Source organism: Ostrea edulis, chromosome 9 (assembly GCF_947568905.1).
Source record: "Ostrea edulis chromosome 9, xbOstEdul1.1, whole genome shotgun sequence".
Classification (NCBI taxonomy): domain Eukaryota; kingdom Metazoa; phylum Mollusca; class Bivalvia; order Ostreida; family Ostreidae; genus Ostrea; species Ostrea edulis.
Genome location: NC_079172.1, coordinates 45805572 through 45825541, shown reverse-complemented (window position 1 = coordinate 45825541; position 19970 = coordinate 45805572). Strand labels below are relative to the sequence as shown.

The 19970-nt window shown below is 35.8% G+C and overlaps 1 protein-coding gene across 2 annotated transcripts in view; it reads left to right on the top strand.

Annotated features, from left to right (window-relative positions):
• The window catches only part of LOC125658697 (fibroblast growth factor receptor-like 1), a 34133-nt gene extending 16036 nt beyond the window's left edge, over positions 1-18097 (top strand). For both annotated transcript variants that reach the window (XM_048890060.2, XM_048890058.2), the window contains exons 4-8: positions 7890-7970; positions 10835-11113; positions 11712-11830; positions 13126-13357; positions 15411-18097. In XM_048890060.2, coding sequence (XP_048746017.2) covers positions 7890-7970; positions 10835-11113; positions 11712-11830; positions 13126-13357; positions 15411-15853 — 1154 coding nt within the window. In that variant the 3' untranslated portion in view covers positions 15854-18097. The remainder of the gene's footprint in view (positions 1-7889; positions 7971-10834; positions 11114-11711; positions 11831-13125; positions 13358-15410) is intronic.
• The last annotated feature ends 1873 nt before the right edge of the window (positions 18098-19970 follow it).

Sequence of the window (19970 nt, the reverse complement as noted above, 5' to 3'; positions counted from 1 at the left end):
AATGATGCATTCGTAACTAGTTAACGTTGATGTGAATTAGGTGACTTGTTTACCAAAATTATTTCAAAAAGTCTATTACATAAAGTTTGTTCCATTGGATATCAAAACTGAATCATTAGGTCACCTGTCCTGTTTGTCTGATTTCAACAAGTTCAGATTGATGATATAGAAACTTAAATTGGAGAACCATGAGCTGCATAGAACTGTAACTCTCTGGGTGATAGAATGGGATATAATCCACCCATTGTGAAAACCGGAGTGATTCGGGTGTTGTATCTCCATAATCAAGTATTTTAACATCCAGCCTCACAGAATTCTTAAGTTATTTTCTGAATACACTTCATGTGTCAAGGCATGCCTGAAGATATTTAGCCCTATATGAACTGAATACTTGCAGAAGCCCTAGCTACTCCAATAAATTTTGCTAGCTAGTGTACATCGCCATGTTAGATACATGTGTAACACCTGAATCATGAACAGAAAAGTTGTCCTGATTTTATCCCTATAGTTAGCTACAATTCTGCAGCTAAGAACAAAGAAAAGGAAACATCAGCTGGACTCTGCTTAAAAGGTGCACTGTCAAATTATGGTTATTTTATCAGTAATTATCAATATATATTTGCACATGTTATATACCTGTGTATTGTAGCTCTCTTTAAGTTACAGAGATGGAAATGTTTTGCAGAATTTCATGCCATTGAATTCCAGTGTATGATATTAAAGCACCTGCCCTAGGCCAGAAGCTGTCCTTGACAGCATTAGTCACCCAGCTGTCCCTTACAATGAATCACTTCTTGTATACTTTTCCAGGCAAATTTCATCAGATTTCTTAATGAAAAGATGGGGTATTGGTCTTGAGTCTTCTGCTAGGTGGCATTAAGATGCTATAAGCTGGGTGATAAACGTTTCTCCACAGCGTTTTCTTGTCGCTAATTGGCTTACAGGGAGGGAGAAATTCTCATCATCCCTATGTCCATTTCCTGTAAAAATAGGTTGGAATCAACTTGTTCATAGGATAATAGGACTCAAGGAAGGCAAAATTATTAAAGTAGAAGATGGAAAATCAATTGCTTGACTACATTTCGAAAGGAAATTGCAGATTTCTTCTGTCATAAACACAGTCTTGGAGAGCAGTTCCAGGTTTGTCTGTAAGGTTGGGATTGGAGCATTTGGAACCAATTATATTGGGCCTGACCTGATTCTTGGCCCAGGTTGTGGACATGGTCAATTCCTCCATGTCACTTGCCCTTAGAAATCTCATTCATCCTCATCAACATAATTGAATAGATGGGCCTGTTATTCCCACAAATTGTAAGCATTTTAACAAAACTAATTTGAGCTTAAGCAAACATTATTTTAGGAATAAGAGTTTTGCTGATGTAGATTTTGACATGAAAGGCTTGGGAGGGTTGGGGGGTAATTATCCCTCCACCCACTGTTGTTATTTCAGTTGGTCTCTTACATTGTTTTTCTTTCCCTGTTGATTAAACAAATGTTGTAGTTTGATTAGAGATCAAGAAAAAAGGAGGTCACCAAAAGTGATGCCTGTTTAGCCTAATTAGGTGGAGCATGTGGTGTGGAGAGATAAGATCTTTTCTCCTGTTGATTATTTTGTAGATTATTAATTAATGTGTAGAAAAATTAACCAGGGCATGCTGAAAGGAGATCAATGCAAAATTGGGGAGTGGGGATTTTTTTCTGTTTGAGTAAAATATTATATTCTGCAAAGCTCATTAGAAAAAATGTATGATACAGTGTTTTTTGTGATTTTACCTGTTTTAAATGGTGTGTAAGTGAGACATGATCTGAATGAGCTAGTATGAGACATGGACATGCAGTAAAGACATGTTTTATGAGATGCCATTATCCACTGATGCTGGTTCTGATCATCTGGTTGCCCTTCTGGGGGTGTTAATGGGTTAGAAGTAGCCTGACTTAACCCACAGTGCCAGACTATCCTCAGCTAACCCTTCTCCACAGAAAATCCAGCAGGGGATGATTTTAGGTGAGAGATTTATGAGGCTCATTTCATTCCCCTGATTGTGTGGCCATTCTAGTTTGTTCAGACTGGACCTTTGGCTTGGTGTGATTTGTCCCAAGTCAGGTTTTATTGTCCAGCTAAGTGTCAGGTCATTAGCAGAGGTATATCATAATTCTGTCATAAAGTAACTGATCTATGAACTGCCTGTCCCTCTCACTCCCTCTCTCTCTCTGTTTGTGTGCTTCTGAATGTGCCCTGATAAGAAAGCTAAATATTGTGTGGGTCACAGTATGGTTATGAATTTGACACTCATTATAGAGGGGGCCATAATTGATGTCTTTTCCCCCCTAGCTGTCCAATTGGAGTTTTCCATTTCATTTTGTCACTTGGAGTATCCAGTAAATCTGTTAATGTGTCTGTTTGCCCCTCCATTTCAATTTATTTTAATGCCAGTAAGCTAGCAGTGTCCCTGCTCAATAGCGGTCTTTGTGTTTTATCATTCATATTATTTTTTCCCCAGTGAAAAGTTTAATAAAGTCTGAGAATTGCTTTATATGAAACTTTGTACCAGATGAAGCAGGATTTCAGAAGATCCAGGGATTTTAGAGGTAAACAAAGTCTTCCTCGCGCAACACCAAATTCCACATTTGTAGTACACTGCTCAATTAATTCCTATGATGTCAAGGGCCAAAGAGACGGAGACTCAAATCTATTTTCATTCCTCTGACCAAATTAAGCATTTTTCAAGCATCTAGTTGCTAATTTAATGAAAATGAACATTTACTGATTCAATTGAAGGACAATCATTTGTACATTTTGAAAAGCGGAGTTGACATATGAAGGTTTTGGAGTCGAGAAAGTCAAACACACTTTATAAGCTGTTATCGGCAGTGGCGGGTGACACCCTTTGTTTTTACAGTCGTTTTTGTGATAACTTCAGTGTAGATGGCAGCAGTGTTGCCTCTCACCTCTCCAAAGATAATTTATTTGGATGTCGTGATTTACGATATTGAAATAAGCTTTATTTTACAGAAAGCCCTTGTTAGAGTTGGCTTAAATTCTATTTTTAGTGTTGCATGCAAGAAATATAACCACGAGAAAAAACTAAAATTGCTGAACATCCTTTTGACATAAAATTTGATATATGAAATGAAAATTGATGGGTTTTCAGAAAATAGTGGGACAGTGTAGTGCTTTAAAATTTTGAATACTACATAATTGTTTTTTCATTGACCATGTTTTTGATATGGAGTCTTTTTGTTAACACCTGTGTACTTGAAGTGTGCATTATTATCATAAAGGGTGGCCAAACATAATCCTGAAAATGTGTCATAGCTGAAATGACGGAAACACCAAATCTAATTCCATTATTATTAACTGCCAACCTCACATCCACTGGTGATTTCAATTGGTTATTCCACTATGTTTGAGAATTCGGCATCAGCAATTCTTTCCCAATTGTGTTAATGTCTAATCTTGTTTTCTTTGAGAGGAAAAATGGGCACCAACTTCCATTGTTGACAATAGCCCTTAACTAAATTTTAGCACTCAGATTAGAAATAATGAAGATCATCTGGGAAAAAATAAATATCTTGGTGGTATATTGATTTGATGGCGAGTAGTTTTCATTTCATTAAGAAAATTTAATAAGAATTCATGAATTGGGCTCGGAGATTGACATAGACATCCTGACAGACTTTTATAAGTGCATATCATCATGATCAACATGTCATGTCAAATCCTCAAATAAACAACTAGTTTGGGATAGGAAGAAATGAAGCCTGTAGTTTCAGTGTGTATGATGGACTGTTGAATTTCCAGGGATAATTATAAATAAACATTCCTGACCATTCATGGCTTCTGGCCCTCTGTCCACCACACAAAGGGGTCAGCTCTCTTTGTCAGAGTTTCCACTGTCTTGTCAAAATATTGACTTTTCATGTTTCTCTGGTATTACTTAGTAGAACTGGCTGATAAAATCTGAAGGGCTTTGTAACACACCTGTAGGCCACACCATTCATACCTCTTCAATAGGTGATAGATATAAATATATCTACAAATATTCCTTCTAAGAGACTAAAACAACACCTTTTGAGGAAAGTACAATTCTTTTGAAGCCACTCAGAGTGAAGAAAATGTTGGTCTTGGTTTCCTCCAGCCTGGGTTCTGATTTCTATCCCAATCATCATTAATTAGTGGTGTATATAAATACAAAAAGCCTTCAGAAAATTGGATTCCTTTAGTTGATGACATATGTACATTGTAGGAGAGGGGGAGTCAAGTTTTCTGTATCTTCCAGAGCAGATATCCCTGTGATGTGTCGACAGACAATTGACACAAATCAGGGATATCTAATTCTCAGGCGTTTCTGATGTGGTGATTAATACTTGAAAGAAAGAAAAAAAAAACCTTTGGAATGAAGCAGAATTCAAGGGAAATTCCAACCTGTGATCTCGAATCAATTAGATTTTGTTAGTCACAGGGTCAGGTTCTGTGACCTTTTGACCTCTGTCTTATTGTCGGGTGTGCATAATTGTAAGGATTTACAAGTCAGTCTTAATGTGTCATCTATACCCAGGCATAAAAAACACAAACATGAGGCCATCCAATCACTTTCTTTCGTTCTCTGCTCTTGATGTCGGAGTTAATCCCAAGATGTGGGTGCAAATCTGTCGTAAATATCTTGGAAGATTACCCCCACCCCATTCAACTTGGACAATAATTCATTATTTACCAAAATATGATAATTGAACAAGAAAATGTCATGTGCTGTTAATCTGATATACAATAGAGGGGGTTTGAATCCATCACTGATGAGAGACAACATCCAGCCAGAGATGCTTTAAGATTTTATTTTGAATGTTCAATTAATAGTAATTAGTGTCATCCAGGTATTGCATTCCTCCCGTTGCACTGGCTTGGCAGTAAACGCTGCGATAGGATCTCCCTCGGTAGTCCGGTGTTTTAGTGTTACTAGTGACACCTTCTGTGTCATTTTGAGTTGACTTGTGCTGCGTAGTAATTATCTGTTTCAACCTCTGATAACTCCCTCCAGGTGTCGTGTTTTTGCAGCATCTTCTTCCGGGATATTGTCATTTAATTATTTTTCATCTTTTTTCTAACGCACGGAATGAATTGTGAATTGTGTCAATATTTGTCATGATTCTTCCACGCTTAATTGCTACATATATTTAAGTTCTGTATTAAAATCATGCATATTTTTGCTTCTAGTCTAGAAGATTCTTGAAAACATAATAAGTTTTTTATAACTAAACTGTTCTCAAGTACAGTAAGTCATAAATTTTTGAATTCTCTTTTTACTTTCACAAAAGAATGCGTTTAATTAATATTTTTGACCTGATGTTTCATAAATTGAATCCAAGCCCTTCATTTTCAGATTTAATTAGTCCAGACAGAAATAAATAAAGTTTGTTGAACCTGTTCACACACAACAGCCCAATCAGTCAGTTTTATTCTGTTTTCCAAGTTCTAAGTTGTTACAAGAAGAGCATCAAAGACTTAACGTTGTCAAAATAAATCATCCCTGTCACCATCAGGGACTTGAAGGCTGTGAATATTTCATGAGGGTATTAAGATTCCTAGTAGGTCTCCTCCTCTCTCCGATTTCAGAGGTGCATTTTATTTCGGTACAGAGATGATGACTATCGGGGAGTGCATATCTGGACCCACTGAAGTCTGATCTAGGGCGGTCATATTTCTTCATATTCTTTAGTCTAGCCTTTATATGAGCATTGAGTATGCAAATGCAGAGGGTTGTCAGTGATTTAAAAAGGCGATAAAAGTCACATTTTTACCGGTTCTACCGATGTTTACAATATTATGAAGATCTGTTAACGACACTGTGATCAGGTTTTATCCACAGATTTAATGTGTTTGAGATTATCATAAGCTTAAAAGGCCGATTGTGTAGAATTTCATTATTATTTTTTTCTGTTGTGAGTTTTATGATTTATGTTTGGGTAATGTGATCCCATGCATGGATTCTTAAAAAAAACATTGAGAAGAATATTTAATGTGTAATAATTTTTAAAGAGAAGATATAATGTGTTATATTTTATCAGTATACACATGCAATTTTATTTAAAGGTGGAAAATAGAAATTTGTTTTAAAAAGAAGGGGGTGTACAGAATACAATCCCAGCGTAGGAAAGAAATATGAAAAATGTAGGTGAAACAGCAGCCTGAAGCTCACATAGGTTCTTATTTTGGGAGAAGAAATTTTAAGAATGGGATAGTCTTTGTTTGATAAGAGAGAAGAGTTAAACCTGTCTTTCCTTAGAAAGCTTAAGCTGTGTTGTGTTTGTCTTGAAAATCAAGGATATTGAATTGCACTGAATTTATACACTCTTCTGATCAGAAAGTTGTTGGATTGAAGGGGAGAAAGCAGAGGCCAAGATTTGATGTTAATTGCCTTCAATTTGATAATAGCATGTAGATTAACACAGTATCTATCAAGCCCCAGTATCAATGAAAAATGTTAGTTTACGTTAAGATTCATCATCCTCTACAAGATGAACGAACTTGGTGCGATTTTTTTGTTCTTTCATTGATTTGCGATTTTTTTTTTCTTTGGTGCTTTTTGTTCATTGAGTAGTTCTGGTGTCATACAATGTATATGAAACTTGTGGTGTTGAACAGTGTGAGGGCACTGACTTGGAATAAATTGGACACATTTCTTTGTGATTATCAACTGATCTCTCCCATTTAGAACAACTTATCTGTTGTGACTCTCTTTGCCCCCTTCTGTGATTTGATTGATAGCAGTTAAGGTTTAAAACCTTCAACAATCATTTAATATCGATTATTTATTTATCATGAAGTTTGTGACAGTTTTAATGACTTTTTAGCTTGCCTGTGATATCCTGCACCATGCATGTACAATATATTTTTCTCTCCATGTTGATCTGCCCATGATTTTGTATGCCTTTTCGATTGCGAACTTTTAAAAGATATATTTAAGCAGGTTCAAGCTAAGCAATATAAAGACGCGTTATATATAGCTTAAAACGGGTAACATGTTCGGGTCTGTATGAATCTTGTTTATTGTTTTGAATTGTCAGGTGCCATGAATTATTTTTCTTTGTGGTTTTTTGTTTTTTGTTTGTTTTTTGTTTTGGAAGACATATTGGTAGTAAAGTGATTCAAACCGTTTATAAGAGCCACAATGTCGGTCGACACTCAAAATCACACTGACACACCAATAAGTGTTAAATCTTTTGGGGGAAAAACCAAGTCCCTAATGGATCTATCCCTATAGAAGCCAATCATTTATTTACGGAATTACTACTCATTTGCAAAAAGACTGGCATTTTTGTTTCTGCAAGCAGGAACTTACTTTGCCTCCTGTCGATGGAAGATTAGTGCAATGCTCTACAAATTACCATCTGATTTCAAAACGGGTTGATAAAAAGTTTTAAGTGTTTCCAAGGCTTTTATCCTCACGGTAGGACTCTCCACTTTGCCATTGTTGTTTCTTCCCCAGGGAGGGGTAAATGAAGCGGGACCAGCTGAGCACCGCAGGAAGCTGCTTCTTCTTGAATTAAAATTTCAACAAGAAGAATTTCTTTTTAATATTTAAAAAATCTAATCTGGGTCCGCTGTTTGTTTTTTGTGATGTTTTCCTGATGGTAAATAGCACATGGCAGGCCCCTGTCTTGATATACTAGCTTTCATTTCAGGTTTTTGTACATATCTCTGTGGATATGTTGTAAATATTGAGGTTTAATGGATGTTTCTTAGTGTAGCTGCATTGAACTAATGACAGATTTATTTTCACAAAGATTCCTCCTGTATCAGTTCAGGAAACCTTATCCCATATTAATGACGTGCGTTATCCGTAGGACTATCTTGTAACTGATTATTACAATTTTTAGTGTATATTTTTCAGATGAAGAGAAAGATGTGGTATCTGTGGATGGTACGGAAGTTTACGCCAAGTCACATGAGGAGGATCTCACCAAGGAAGGAGGTACACAAACAAAACATCTTATGATCCTCCAGCATTCCTTTACACAACCTTCCTCCAGTTCTCCTTTACACAACCTTCCTCCAGTTCTCCCTTACACAACCTTCCTCCAGTTCTCCTTTACACAATCTTCCTCCAGTTCTCCTTTACACAACCTTCCTCCAGTTCTCCTTTACACAATCTTCCTCCAGTTCTCCTTTACACAACCTTCCTCCAGTTCTCCTTTACACAACCTTCCTCCAGTTCTCCTTTACACAACCTTCCTCCAGTTCTCCTTTACACAATCTTCCTCCAGTTCTCCCTTACACAACCTACTTCCAGTTCTCCCTTACACAACCTTCCTCTAGCATTTCCTGACACAATATTCCCATCAGCAATCTTGCTTACACAATATTCCCATAAACAATCTTCCTCCAGCATTCCTTTACACAACCTTCCTCCAGTTCTCCTTTACACAACCTACCTCCAGTTCTCCCTTACACAACCTACCTCCAGTTCTCCCTTACACAACCTTCCTCTAGCATTTCCTGACACAATATTCCCATCAGCAATCTTCCTTACACAATATTCCCATAAACAATCTTCCTCCAGCATTCCCTTATACAATCTTCCTCCAGTTCTCCCTTACACAAACTTCCTCCAGTTCTCCCTTACACAACCTACCTCCACTTCTCCCTTACACAATCTTTCTCCAGTTCTCCCTTACACAACCTTCCTCTAGCATTTCCTGACACAATATTCCCATCAGCAATCTTCCTTACACAATATTCCCATCAGCAATCTTCCTCCAGCATTCCCTTGCACAATCTTCCTCCATTGCAAATTACTGGAAAGTGTAGAAAAGTTGGGAAGGAAAGTAATGCTTCATTCACATGAATGCACATTTAATTTCACTGTGGATTTGTTTAATTCGAATGAAACTGTTGTAAAGTAAATTGACACATTTTTCACATGTTGAGTGGTGTACCTTTCTCTTTATAAAAATGATGGAATTTTATTCATAAATGAGGTCATTAGGCAAATACTATGATTTTTAGATTAACTGAGCTTTTCTGATCAAATTTGTCCACTGTTTACCATTGGCATTTTAAACTTTTCACAATTTCATATTCAGTAGAATCTCCACAACCGTAGGGCCAATTTCAACTAAAGTTGGCACAGAGTATTATTGAGTGAAGGGGATTCAAGTTTGTTCAAATGAAGGGTCATCTCCCCTTCCAAGGATAGATGCTTAACAAAAGGCAAAAAATAGAGCGGGGTCATTTAAAGATCTTCTAAACATGATCAAATCGATACCGCAGGGGTAGGTTTGGGTTTGGATCGAAAGTTATATATAAGGGGGGGGGGGGGGGGGGGGGGGGTAAATCTTCTCAAGAACAACTGGGTGACGAATAGTATACAATCATCCTTCGATAGTGCAGATTCAAGTTTGTTTGAACCATGATCTTGGTAGATAGGCTGGGTCACAAGAACCACTGGCCATGATTAGTCATATTAATATGCAAGCCTCCCAATGTAGTGCAGATTCATATTTGATCAAATCATGGCCCCAGAGACTAGGGTGGAACTTGAATATGGATTCAAAATGTATACATAGGAAACTTCAAAACATTCTTTTCAGCAGTCGTAGGACCATGCTAAATCATATTAATTTGCAAACATTCCCAAGTTATGTGTATTAAAGTTTATTGGGGTTTTCCCCTCCAAATTATGGACCCTGTGTTTAAAAGTGGGGCTAGAATCTGGGATAAAATTTTACATGGTTCACGAGGACAAAAAGTGATCTCCAAGAACATATTAGCAGATCGTATTAGTAATATTGAAATACATGTAAGATGCATACCCATGTTGTGTGAATTCAAATTTGGTTAAGTCATGACCCCCAGGGGACTAAGTTAGGGTCATAATATGGGGTCAAAATGTGAGAATAAAGAGTGTTAAAATCAGCAGAGCCATTGTGATTCAGATGAGGATTGTGGCCTATGGGCCTCTTGTTTTTCTGTAAAGTCAACCAGAAAGTCAACTTTGAAGCTCAGAAATAAAAAACAAAAATTGGATTCTAAAACTGGACAAAATTCTAGGCTAGTTGACACAACCCAGCATCTGTAATTGGCTAAGTGGACAAATTGACTACAATTTTTGGTGTTCAGTGATTTATTGTTATTGACTTAGTATTTAAGCAATACAATAAAGTCCTGTATTTCAATGCACATGCATCTAAATGCTAATTCATTTGCTGTGCTTTAATCTAATTAGCATTAAATGTGCTCCATGTGAACACAATGCAAATTTAATGCAGACTAAGATGAGATTTAATTCACATTAAACTCTCTATGTGAATGAGGCATTAAATCTGTAATATATTTTATCATTTGAATGAATTGGTGTAGAGATATGTGTACATAACAATGAAAATGTTCTCAGATGAACAAATCAGTCATCATTAAGTATTTTTGTACAATCACTCAGAAATAAACTTATTGTACGACTAGATGAATTGCTGTAATTTCATTGGCTCTAACCATGGAAATTCATTTTGATTTCTATAAATGCATGCAAGCAGTCTAAATCATTTGTTTACACATTTGGAATGTTATATTGCCTGCACAAGCTCATTACTGCTTTCTGGACTATGATTGGTTAGACTGACAAGTTGTTCACTGGTATCTTTCTGAAAATTATTTTTGCAGTGTGATGTTATATGGTAATGATAAATTGCATTAGGGTTTTTAAAAGTATTTCGTGGGAAATTGTGTATGTGGAAATAAATACTACTGACATTTTTATATACTGTCATATTGGTTGGATTAATAAATCCTTGTATAAACTTCAACAAAAATCTATAATTGTTTAATATTTTTAATTAGCACCACCACAATTCACGAACCCCGAGAAGATGAAAAAACAGAAGATCACAAGACCAGTCAACAGCTCACTCCGGCTTCGATGCAAAGCGTCCGGAAATCCACGTCCTCAGATCACTTGGGTAAAGGACCAGCACAGTCTGTACCAACGAGAAGGAGGACGGAAGCCCTCCTGGACTCTGCGACTTCCAGATCTGCAGCAGACAGACTCGGGACAATACACCTGTGTTATCAGAAATCGCCTGGGGTCTATAAACTTCACTTACCACATTGAAGTCATTGGTAGGGCTTTTAAAAAGTTTTCAACATTGCATACTGTATCAAATTCTTTGTAATTAAATAAACGGAATTTATATATATATATATTTTTAAAAAGTAAGAGAATTTTTTTTTCACTTCTGCTAATATTTTATCAAAAAGGAATGATTTGTTATGTCCTGTCAATAAACCCTTCAGTAGCTGTACTTTCTCTTGGTTCGTAGACATTAATTTCTGTATTGTAACATGAAAAACATTCTACCTTGAATATTGTTCATCAGAAATGGTCGAATAAATCACATGCCAGTGCTAACTTAGAAAAGTAGAAACAAAGATCAAGATAGAATTTCTGTTCAAATGTCTTCATAGCTTGTCAGGGGCTGGTGTGTAATGCCCTGGAGTCATCACAAAAAAACTTATTTCTGCCTTGGGGCAGATTTGTTTTACTCTTGCCTGATGGATTGATTTTATATTCAAATTAATTCAATGAAACATTTTTTTTTCATTTTATTTATCCATCAAAGAGCTGAATAGTGAATCAGTAATGGCAAGTAGACAGTGCCCAATTTTTAACAGCCAAGAACAAGTTGGAAGTTATATGTGAATGTTTCAATGTTTACAGATAAAATTATGTCCAAACCTGAGTTACTGCCACCTCATCCGATCAACACCACGGTCAACATCGGGGAAACAGCGTCACTTCAGTGTAAAATAAACAGCGAGATGCAGCCACACATACAGGTACTAAACTCAAATATTGCACAGACAGACAGACAGACCTTAAATTCTACACACACAGACATACAGAGCAACTAAACTCAAATACCACACAGACCTAAAATTCTACACACACAGACAGACAGACCTAAAATTCTACACACACAGACAGACATACAACTGAACTCAAATACTGCACAGACAGACAGGCCTAAAATTCTACACACAGACAGACAAACAGAGCAACTGAACTCAAAAACCACACAGGCAGACTGACCTAAAATTCTACACAGACATACAGAGCAACTAAACTCAAAAACCACACAGACCTAAAATTCTACACACACAGACATACAGAGCAACTAAACTCAAATACCGCACAGACAGCTACTGGCCTGTCCTAAAATTCTACACACACAGACATACAGAGCAACTCAGAATCTGCACAGACAGATGTACGGAAGCATATGTTGAGGCCTGGGCACACTGATTTTACATCAGCAACAAAAACGCGTAGTCTGCCCATGCTTTATAATATTCATCAGGAAAAATTCTTAATGGAAGGCCTGTTTGTTTTTACCATAATAATGAAGAAATGTGAGACTGCATTATGAACAAATGTAAAAACAGAGAAGTCTGGAGTATGGCTTGTTCTCGCAAACAGATGGTCAGGGTGAAGACAAAGGTTGCAATATGCTCCGAGATTAATTATAAAAATACATCTTCTGATGTAGTGTAGAATTAGAGATGATACCTGACTACAAGCTTTGTGTTTTTTGATTAGTTACAACTGGTTTTTTGGGTTGTTTTTTTTTTAGTAGAAAACCTCTATATAATCCTCACCAAGAAAAGTGTTTAATGAGTCCAATAGCTCTCAATAGTATGCTGCAAGTTTTTAAGAAAAACCACCAAATCATGACAAATATATACTTTGCTATTAAACGTGTTACAAGATTAAGTATGCTATGAAATCACTAACAGGATAATGTTTTTTCAATGTTTAATGTAAAGTGATACTGTATATACAGGAAAATTTTGGCCTTAATTATTTTCATCAAGTGCAATTGGAAAATGATTTTGCTTAGTTTTGAATTGGTCCAATTCATTTTTGCTACTTTAAAGTAATTGAATAAAATTTTGTTTGCTCTGTTTTCAATTTTCCCATTTCTGATAATGGCAAAAGGGGTGAAGCTTTTAAAGTACAGTAATCCTTAACATGCTTTGTTAGAAATAATTATACTGTACATTTCAGTAAAATGTTTTATATTTACATTTTCATCTTCTTATACATGTAGTTTTCTCATATATTTTTTTTACAGTGGCTGAAGCGAGTAGATGACCCCAGATTCATGTCCAACAACACCATCATACTTAGTAAACAGCCTTTTGTCATCTTGAAGGCGAGTGAAATCGGGAGCGGATCTGATGGAACGTACCTGAATAAATTTGTAATTCATCATGTTACCGAGGCAGATGGAGGGATGTACATATGTCTGGCGGCCAACACTATGGGATTTAGCTGGAGAAGTGCACATCTCATTGTTAGATCTAGTAAGTTTGCGACTCAAAATTCCTGCTGTTTATTTTTGTTTTTGGACAATATTGATTGTGTAACATGGTTAAACAGTAGCTATATGTTGTGCGCAATAAATAAAGGCAACTCTTGATAGCTTGAACTTCAATCTTTTGAAGTTCTTGATCTCTTGAAGTGAAACCACAATCCCAATTTTTTTCTCTATATATAACTAAGCAAATTTACCGTCAAACGTTTGATTTTTCAAAGTAAAGTTTGGGTTCTGTAAAACATCTTTCATTGTTTTTAACTCAAGATTTTTCGAAATGGTGATAGACACACCTTCACTCAAGCGTATGATTATTTCAGCCTTGACCTTGCATGGATAACTGTGACTGTCTGGGGCTAGCTCGGCTGTGTTAATTAAGGATTTATTTAGGGGACACATTGCCTATGTTTCATTGTGGGTGGATAATTAATTGTTTAATTGAGCCGTTCCCTAGCAAAAAAGACCCTTATCTTATCCAACAATATTTTTCGAAAAGCGTCATAATGAAAAAACGTCAGATTTTGCATACTTGTAAAGAAAAAGGTCACGATTACCAATCATGAGTTGGTTGTCATCTTTGATTGACTGTAATATTTTAATGACAATCAATATTGCTCTAATATTTAGAGGGATTGTTCTCTAGAGTTCACGCTTTAGCACTAAAATACTTAAGGGCCCTTTTTGCTAGGAACGGCGCAATTGGTAAATTTAACCCTACACCTACTCTTTGTTTTTGTTATATAATTCAAACATAGCCAAATTTACGACTTGTTCGGACTTAACAATGAGATCGTACTTTCGAAAATATAATTTAGAGACATGCCCAGGAAACATCATTATTTATTAGAATTTATTGTTTGCGTAAAGTGACTGAAAATGGTGGGGAATGTGCAATCTAATTAAAATCAGATCCTAAAATACGCTCGCAATCGCTACAGTAGGATTTGACATAACCCCATAAGGGTTCATATCCGCATGACCTTTCGCTTGGCATATTATTCATTACAATGATCAGCCAGTCAGATGGTGAAATACAGACAATGATGGTCATTTAGGCGGTTCCCGGCAATTCGTAAATGAGTTGCAGTAATCTCTCTCCTATGAGGTTTATTCCACGCTATAAAATTGTTTATTCTCAGATCAAAAATTTTAAACTTTTGCAATAATGCCTAATATATTCTGTTCATTCAAACATCAAAATGTACAATATAAAATACACCCAAATTCAATTAATTGTGAAATGCGATTTATGTATGAATAGGGATGGGTACGATTTGAATAGTTTTCAAAATGGTGCATTGTGACATCACATCTAACTGCGATGTGTTTTCTTTAAAACCAAACAATCTCAGCCATTTTCTTTGAATTGTGAACATCAATGATTTCATTGGCAATGCACTGATTGGCTAACATAAAGTTCACATGAACATGACCCCTAGTCAGATTATGTCAGATCTTCTTGCGCAGAATATACGTCGTGGATCTAAGAAGTCTGATTTAATTAGATTGGGGGAATGTGCTCTGTGTTGTTCATGACTGTGAAGCTGATATGTATGATTAATTTGTCTTTTGAATGTGCATGTACACATCTTAACATGAGAAAAGAAAAAATGAAAATGTTAAGTTTAGAATATCTTTTTATCTATGCAAGATTCGTGTTGAACTCAAGTCTATTACCTAAAAATATGAAGGACAACATGTCAAAACTATGCCAGGATGTTGTAAATATGCACTCCACTTGCTATAAAATTTGAACCATAATGGTCAGACCTTTTAATTTCCGGATTTGACTTTGATCTCTCAAACTCTCGATCACTCGAAGTTTTATCGAGGTCCCTTGAACGTCGATTTATTGTATTACATTTTTTTTAGTTCTGGCTTGGAGGTTAACCTTTTAGCTCAGCCTGTAAAACACTGAATTTTAGATGGAGTGGATGGATGAACACGGTAGACTACTCAGTCTTGGTTCAACCGTAATTCTCTCCCTTGTTTCGTTGATCAGTTATTGATGACGTTTCCTAATATTTTCCTTTCGCTTTCAGATCATCAGCATAACCAGTATTCCTACACAATCGATCGAAGCAATTTAAATCTTCCACTGGTGATTGGTGTACCTGGAGGAATCCTCTTCCTTGTGATCATCATCGCTTTCCTCTTCTTCCAACATCGACGAAGGGCCCAGTACCACCAGGGAACCATTGTGAATGGGCCACATTTTAACCGAGTGCCCACCCAGGACCCAGACCCCTGTTTGGGTGCTATACATGCAAATGATGTGAAAACTAACATTCATGTGAACCCTATACATGGGCCACATCACAAAAACTTGTATGTGGGTGTTCCTAGTCCTCATCATATGTTATCAAGTCGAGAGATGTTATCGAAAAATAGCCAGAGTATAGATTTTTACACAGACATTTCTTCCGTTTCACAAAGTCATCATCCACATCATCACATGCAGCAGTATTCCTACAATGGATCCTGAACACAAGAGTCAGAAATCGGAAAATACCTCACTCCCTAAAACTGTGAACATCTAACAAAAGCAGGGTTGGATGATCCCATGTGGAACACTGAGTCATATTGATTGGATGAGGAACACTTAACGGTGGTAGAAGACATCTTGTGAATGGACAAAAGCATTTCATTGATACAAAGAAACCTGTGATATAAACTACGTCACTGACCACTTGGTGCTGTTACTCAGGTGTGTTTGGTTGGAAATACTTGGTACCATGATGAGGAAAAATGTGCTGCAATGTGACTGCACACAAAGAGATCTGTGAATTTGACACAAAAACCTGTGACACAATACTGTAGTAACACTACAATGCTGTGATAAAATGGAGTTCAACAAGTTGTACCAAAGATGTCTGTTACTGGGATGTAGACCTGAGAAAAAAGTACACACTGCATTTGTATGTAGCAAGTGAATTGTACACTTCAATCATTTTTCCAATCAAAAATTGTGCCAGTCTGTGAGGAGAGAGAAAGAAAGAGAGAGAGAGAATACTTAGACTGTCCAGGTAGTCTGTGGTGTGTGGGGTTACTGTGTATTAACTTTGTATGTGTTTATGTCTGATGTATGGTATTGTGTGGTAGGGAGAATGCACAACTGGATGTAAAGGGGCAGTGGCTGCCTGCCGCCTAATTCTTATGATGTTATATATAATGATATACTGTTTAAATTAAATTAATGCCATGTTCATATTCGCAAATTGTTACCGAAATGACTAAAACAGCTTTACAGTACATAAAAATCACCACAGACATATTAAAATTCACATATCTTGCAATATTTTGTAATTTTGACATAAAAATTTCTTTTGTGAGAGAAACAATGACTGAAACATCAATTTATTGCGAAGAAATTCGTTCAAAAATTTGGATGGAAATCGCTTTTCTTTTTCACTGTCAGATTTATTTTTTTTTTTTTTTATGCATTCCAACGTTTTAATCACAACTTAGAATTAAAAAGTTTTTGCTTTACAGCTAATGCCCCTTTAAACACTGTATGTAAGCATGGCAGATCTTTTTACTGTGCAATCTTATTCAGGATCCTCGCTATATAGGAGTTCAAATTTTTCACTCAGTTTGACTCTATAGAGATTCTACAAATTTCTTTCATATTGAATTTTGTTATATTAATTTCATTTTGTTTATGAAACATTATAGTGATAATACTTGTACTACAATGACTTGGATACAGATGTTTCTAAGTGTGCTTTATATATGTATATATATATATCTGGATTGAATTTTGCAATTAGTTTACAGTTCGTAGACCTTTTGTTAACAATCCATATCATAGGGCACATTGTCACAAGATATATAGCAAGGATTACTGGTTTATAAATAACATGGGGGTATTTAAATCCTGGGGGGTGGGTCATTTGAGTAATTTTTTAAGGAGACCCTTGATTTACGATGACAGTCTGTATTATGAGTTTGATATCTGTTTTACTGACTTTCAATAGAGTCCCCCAGAGTTCAGATTTCATAGAGGGGTCCCAGCAAAATTGAAGTTTCATGATTTACTAGATATATTTGTTGAAGTGGGTGTCAATTTTGATTTGGACAAGTAATACAAATGTACCTGGAATGATGTTTATTTTGGGCCAAAGTGAGATAATTTTGTCTTACATTTTAAATGACTTTTTTTCGCTCCTCCAAAGTAACTGATTTCTAAAATCTACATTTTACTGAAGCCAGTGAAGGTTTAATGATTTCTCTTGAATTTTCTTTTGTTTTGTCTTGGAAATGAGGATATCAAGAATGGATATACTTTAAAGCAAGTCAGATTTATTGTATTGTGTTGTAAATTTCTTAACAATTTTAAATGTATTCAGTTTACATTATGCTATCTCAGTTCAGAGAAAAATAAGGAAATTTTTACTTTTACAGAGACCAGCAACTATGGGTTTATGTATATTAAATGAAATTAGGTTTCTTTTTTTTTATTTTAATATTAGTCCAAAGATGGCGTAAAAGCATTTAGTTGAGGATGTTATATTAGACCAAAAAAAGGGTAAATATACGTTGCATTTTCATTTCATTCATCGCATGTATTTCAGTATCTCGAGTCTGTACAAGTTAAAAATTTTGTTACATGTATATAAAGAGGGATAACTCTTACGTAGTGTTTCTCTTTAACAGGGTAAGATTGTTTTTGAATTGTTGTACACAAGTGTACCTGTAAAAATTATAATAAAAATTACAAATATAAAAACATGGTGTGGTTTTTTTTAAATGTATTACAATCATTGAAATTGTATACATTTAGTCATAATCGTTCTTGAAAAACGGTATAGGTTTAACCGTTTTAATATTTACAAGCTAGCTGGCTTCTTGCATGTAATATTACATGCAGTTCTCCAAAATCCATGGATGATGCCCTATTTGCAAAATACAGCACCACGAGAAGAGGATGAAATACGGTACAATATTTTATCACGGAAACGCTTTTATGCGTTTGAATTTATTTTTTCACATGGAAACGAAGAAGCGGTACGTCTTTTTAACCCCCACCCCCCCCCCCCCCACCCCCCCCACCCCCAATAAAACCCATAAATACCCCAAAAGAATTCAATAAGATAAATATTATTTGGTTTAGATTTTACAGGTGTTGTTCACAAGGTTGGGGGTGTGAGTGTTCATCCCTCTTATTTGTTTGACTTTCAATATTTTTTTTAATTTTTCGCTGAAGTAATCCTTTTTGCTTTCTCTATAGCACATCATCCTCTCCCACAAATGAAATGTAAAGTTTGTGTGCTGGGGGTGGTGGCATTGGAATCGCCTTATCCATCTGTTTGTCAATGTCTGATTTTCTTTACTTTCATGTATCTAACAATATTATCTTTCGTGTTGATTTAAATCGTTCAAAACTGTTCCGTTATCCTTTCGTTGTACATTACATTATTAACCTTTTTGACATGGGATAATACATGTGCTGCAAATACACTGATTATTATTTCAAAAAATGCAGAATTCTCAGCTTTTATATAAATTTGGAATAGTTTTAGATAGGTTTTTAAATTGGGGGTTCCATGAGGGTATTTATGAGGTTTCTAAGGGGGGAGGGGGGTAAAAGACGAAGCAGTATAGGTTTTTGTATACCATGTCAACAAGATCTTCGCTTGTGTCATGATTAGCTGCAATAATGTAGCCCTCTCTGATCCCGAAAACGTCAGAAATTAAACAAAAATTGGATAGGGCTACATTATTGCAGCTAGTCATGATGTTAACAGGTGCACGGTTTCTGTGGAGGGGAAAGCAACGATGTCTTGTATTTAGAAGAGCAGATTATTGATAGAAAAGTTTCGACAACTTTTCAACATTGTTCATAGTCGAGTGATGGGGAAATTAAGACCAAATTTCAGCTTATAAATATAGATAACAGAAAGTGGACAATTTTCAACATACTACCTTTCAAAAGAACGCAAAACTGTAAACTCCAATGGTTTCAACACAGAATAATTAACAGAATTATAGCAACAAATTAACATCTATTCAAAATTTTTAAAAGTAAACTGAAAGATGTGTACTTTTTTTTCACAGTGAGGATGAGACAATGGAACATGTACTGTGGGAATGTGATTGTGTTCAAGCACTCCTTGCTATATGAGTTTCAACTTTACAAAGAAGAGAAAACAAACTTTCAATTGGTTTTTACCAAAAAATATTTAATTTTACGTATTCCTGGTAAAAGAAAAACCTTGTAAACAAAGTACTATTATCCGGTCCTTTAGTTGAAATACTATATTTATACAGCATGTACTGATAAATCATTGAGCATTTGTACTGCAACATCCTACTTAAAACTGTTATGAAACGCAAAAATTCATATTTCACAAAAATAGATCCATAACTCTCTCTCTCTCTCTCTCTCTCTCTCTCTCTTTGTATGTAAAACTTCGATCCCCTATTCTGGCCTCATCCTACCCCCAGGGGTCATGACTTAACAAACTTGAATTTGCACTGTTAGAAAGTTTCCGTGTAAATTTGCACTTTGTCGGCTCAGTGGTTCTTGAGAAGAAGATTTTAATAGATTTTCCCTATATATTTGTATGTAAAACTTTGATCCCATATTGTGGTCCCATCCT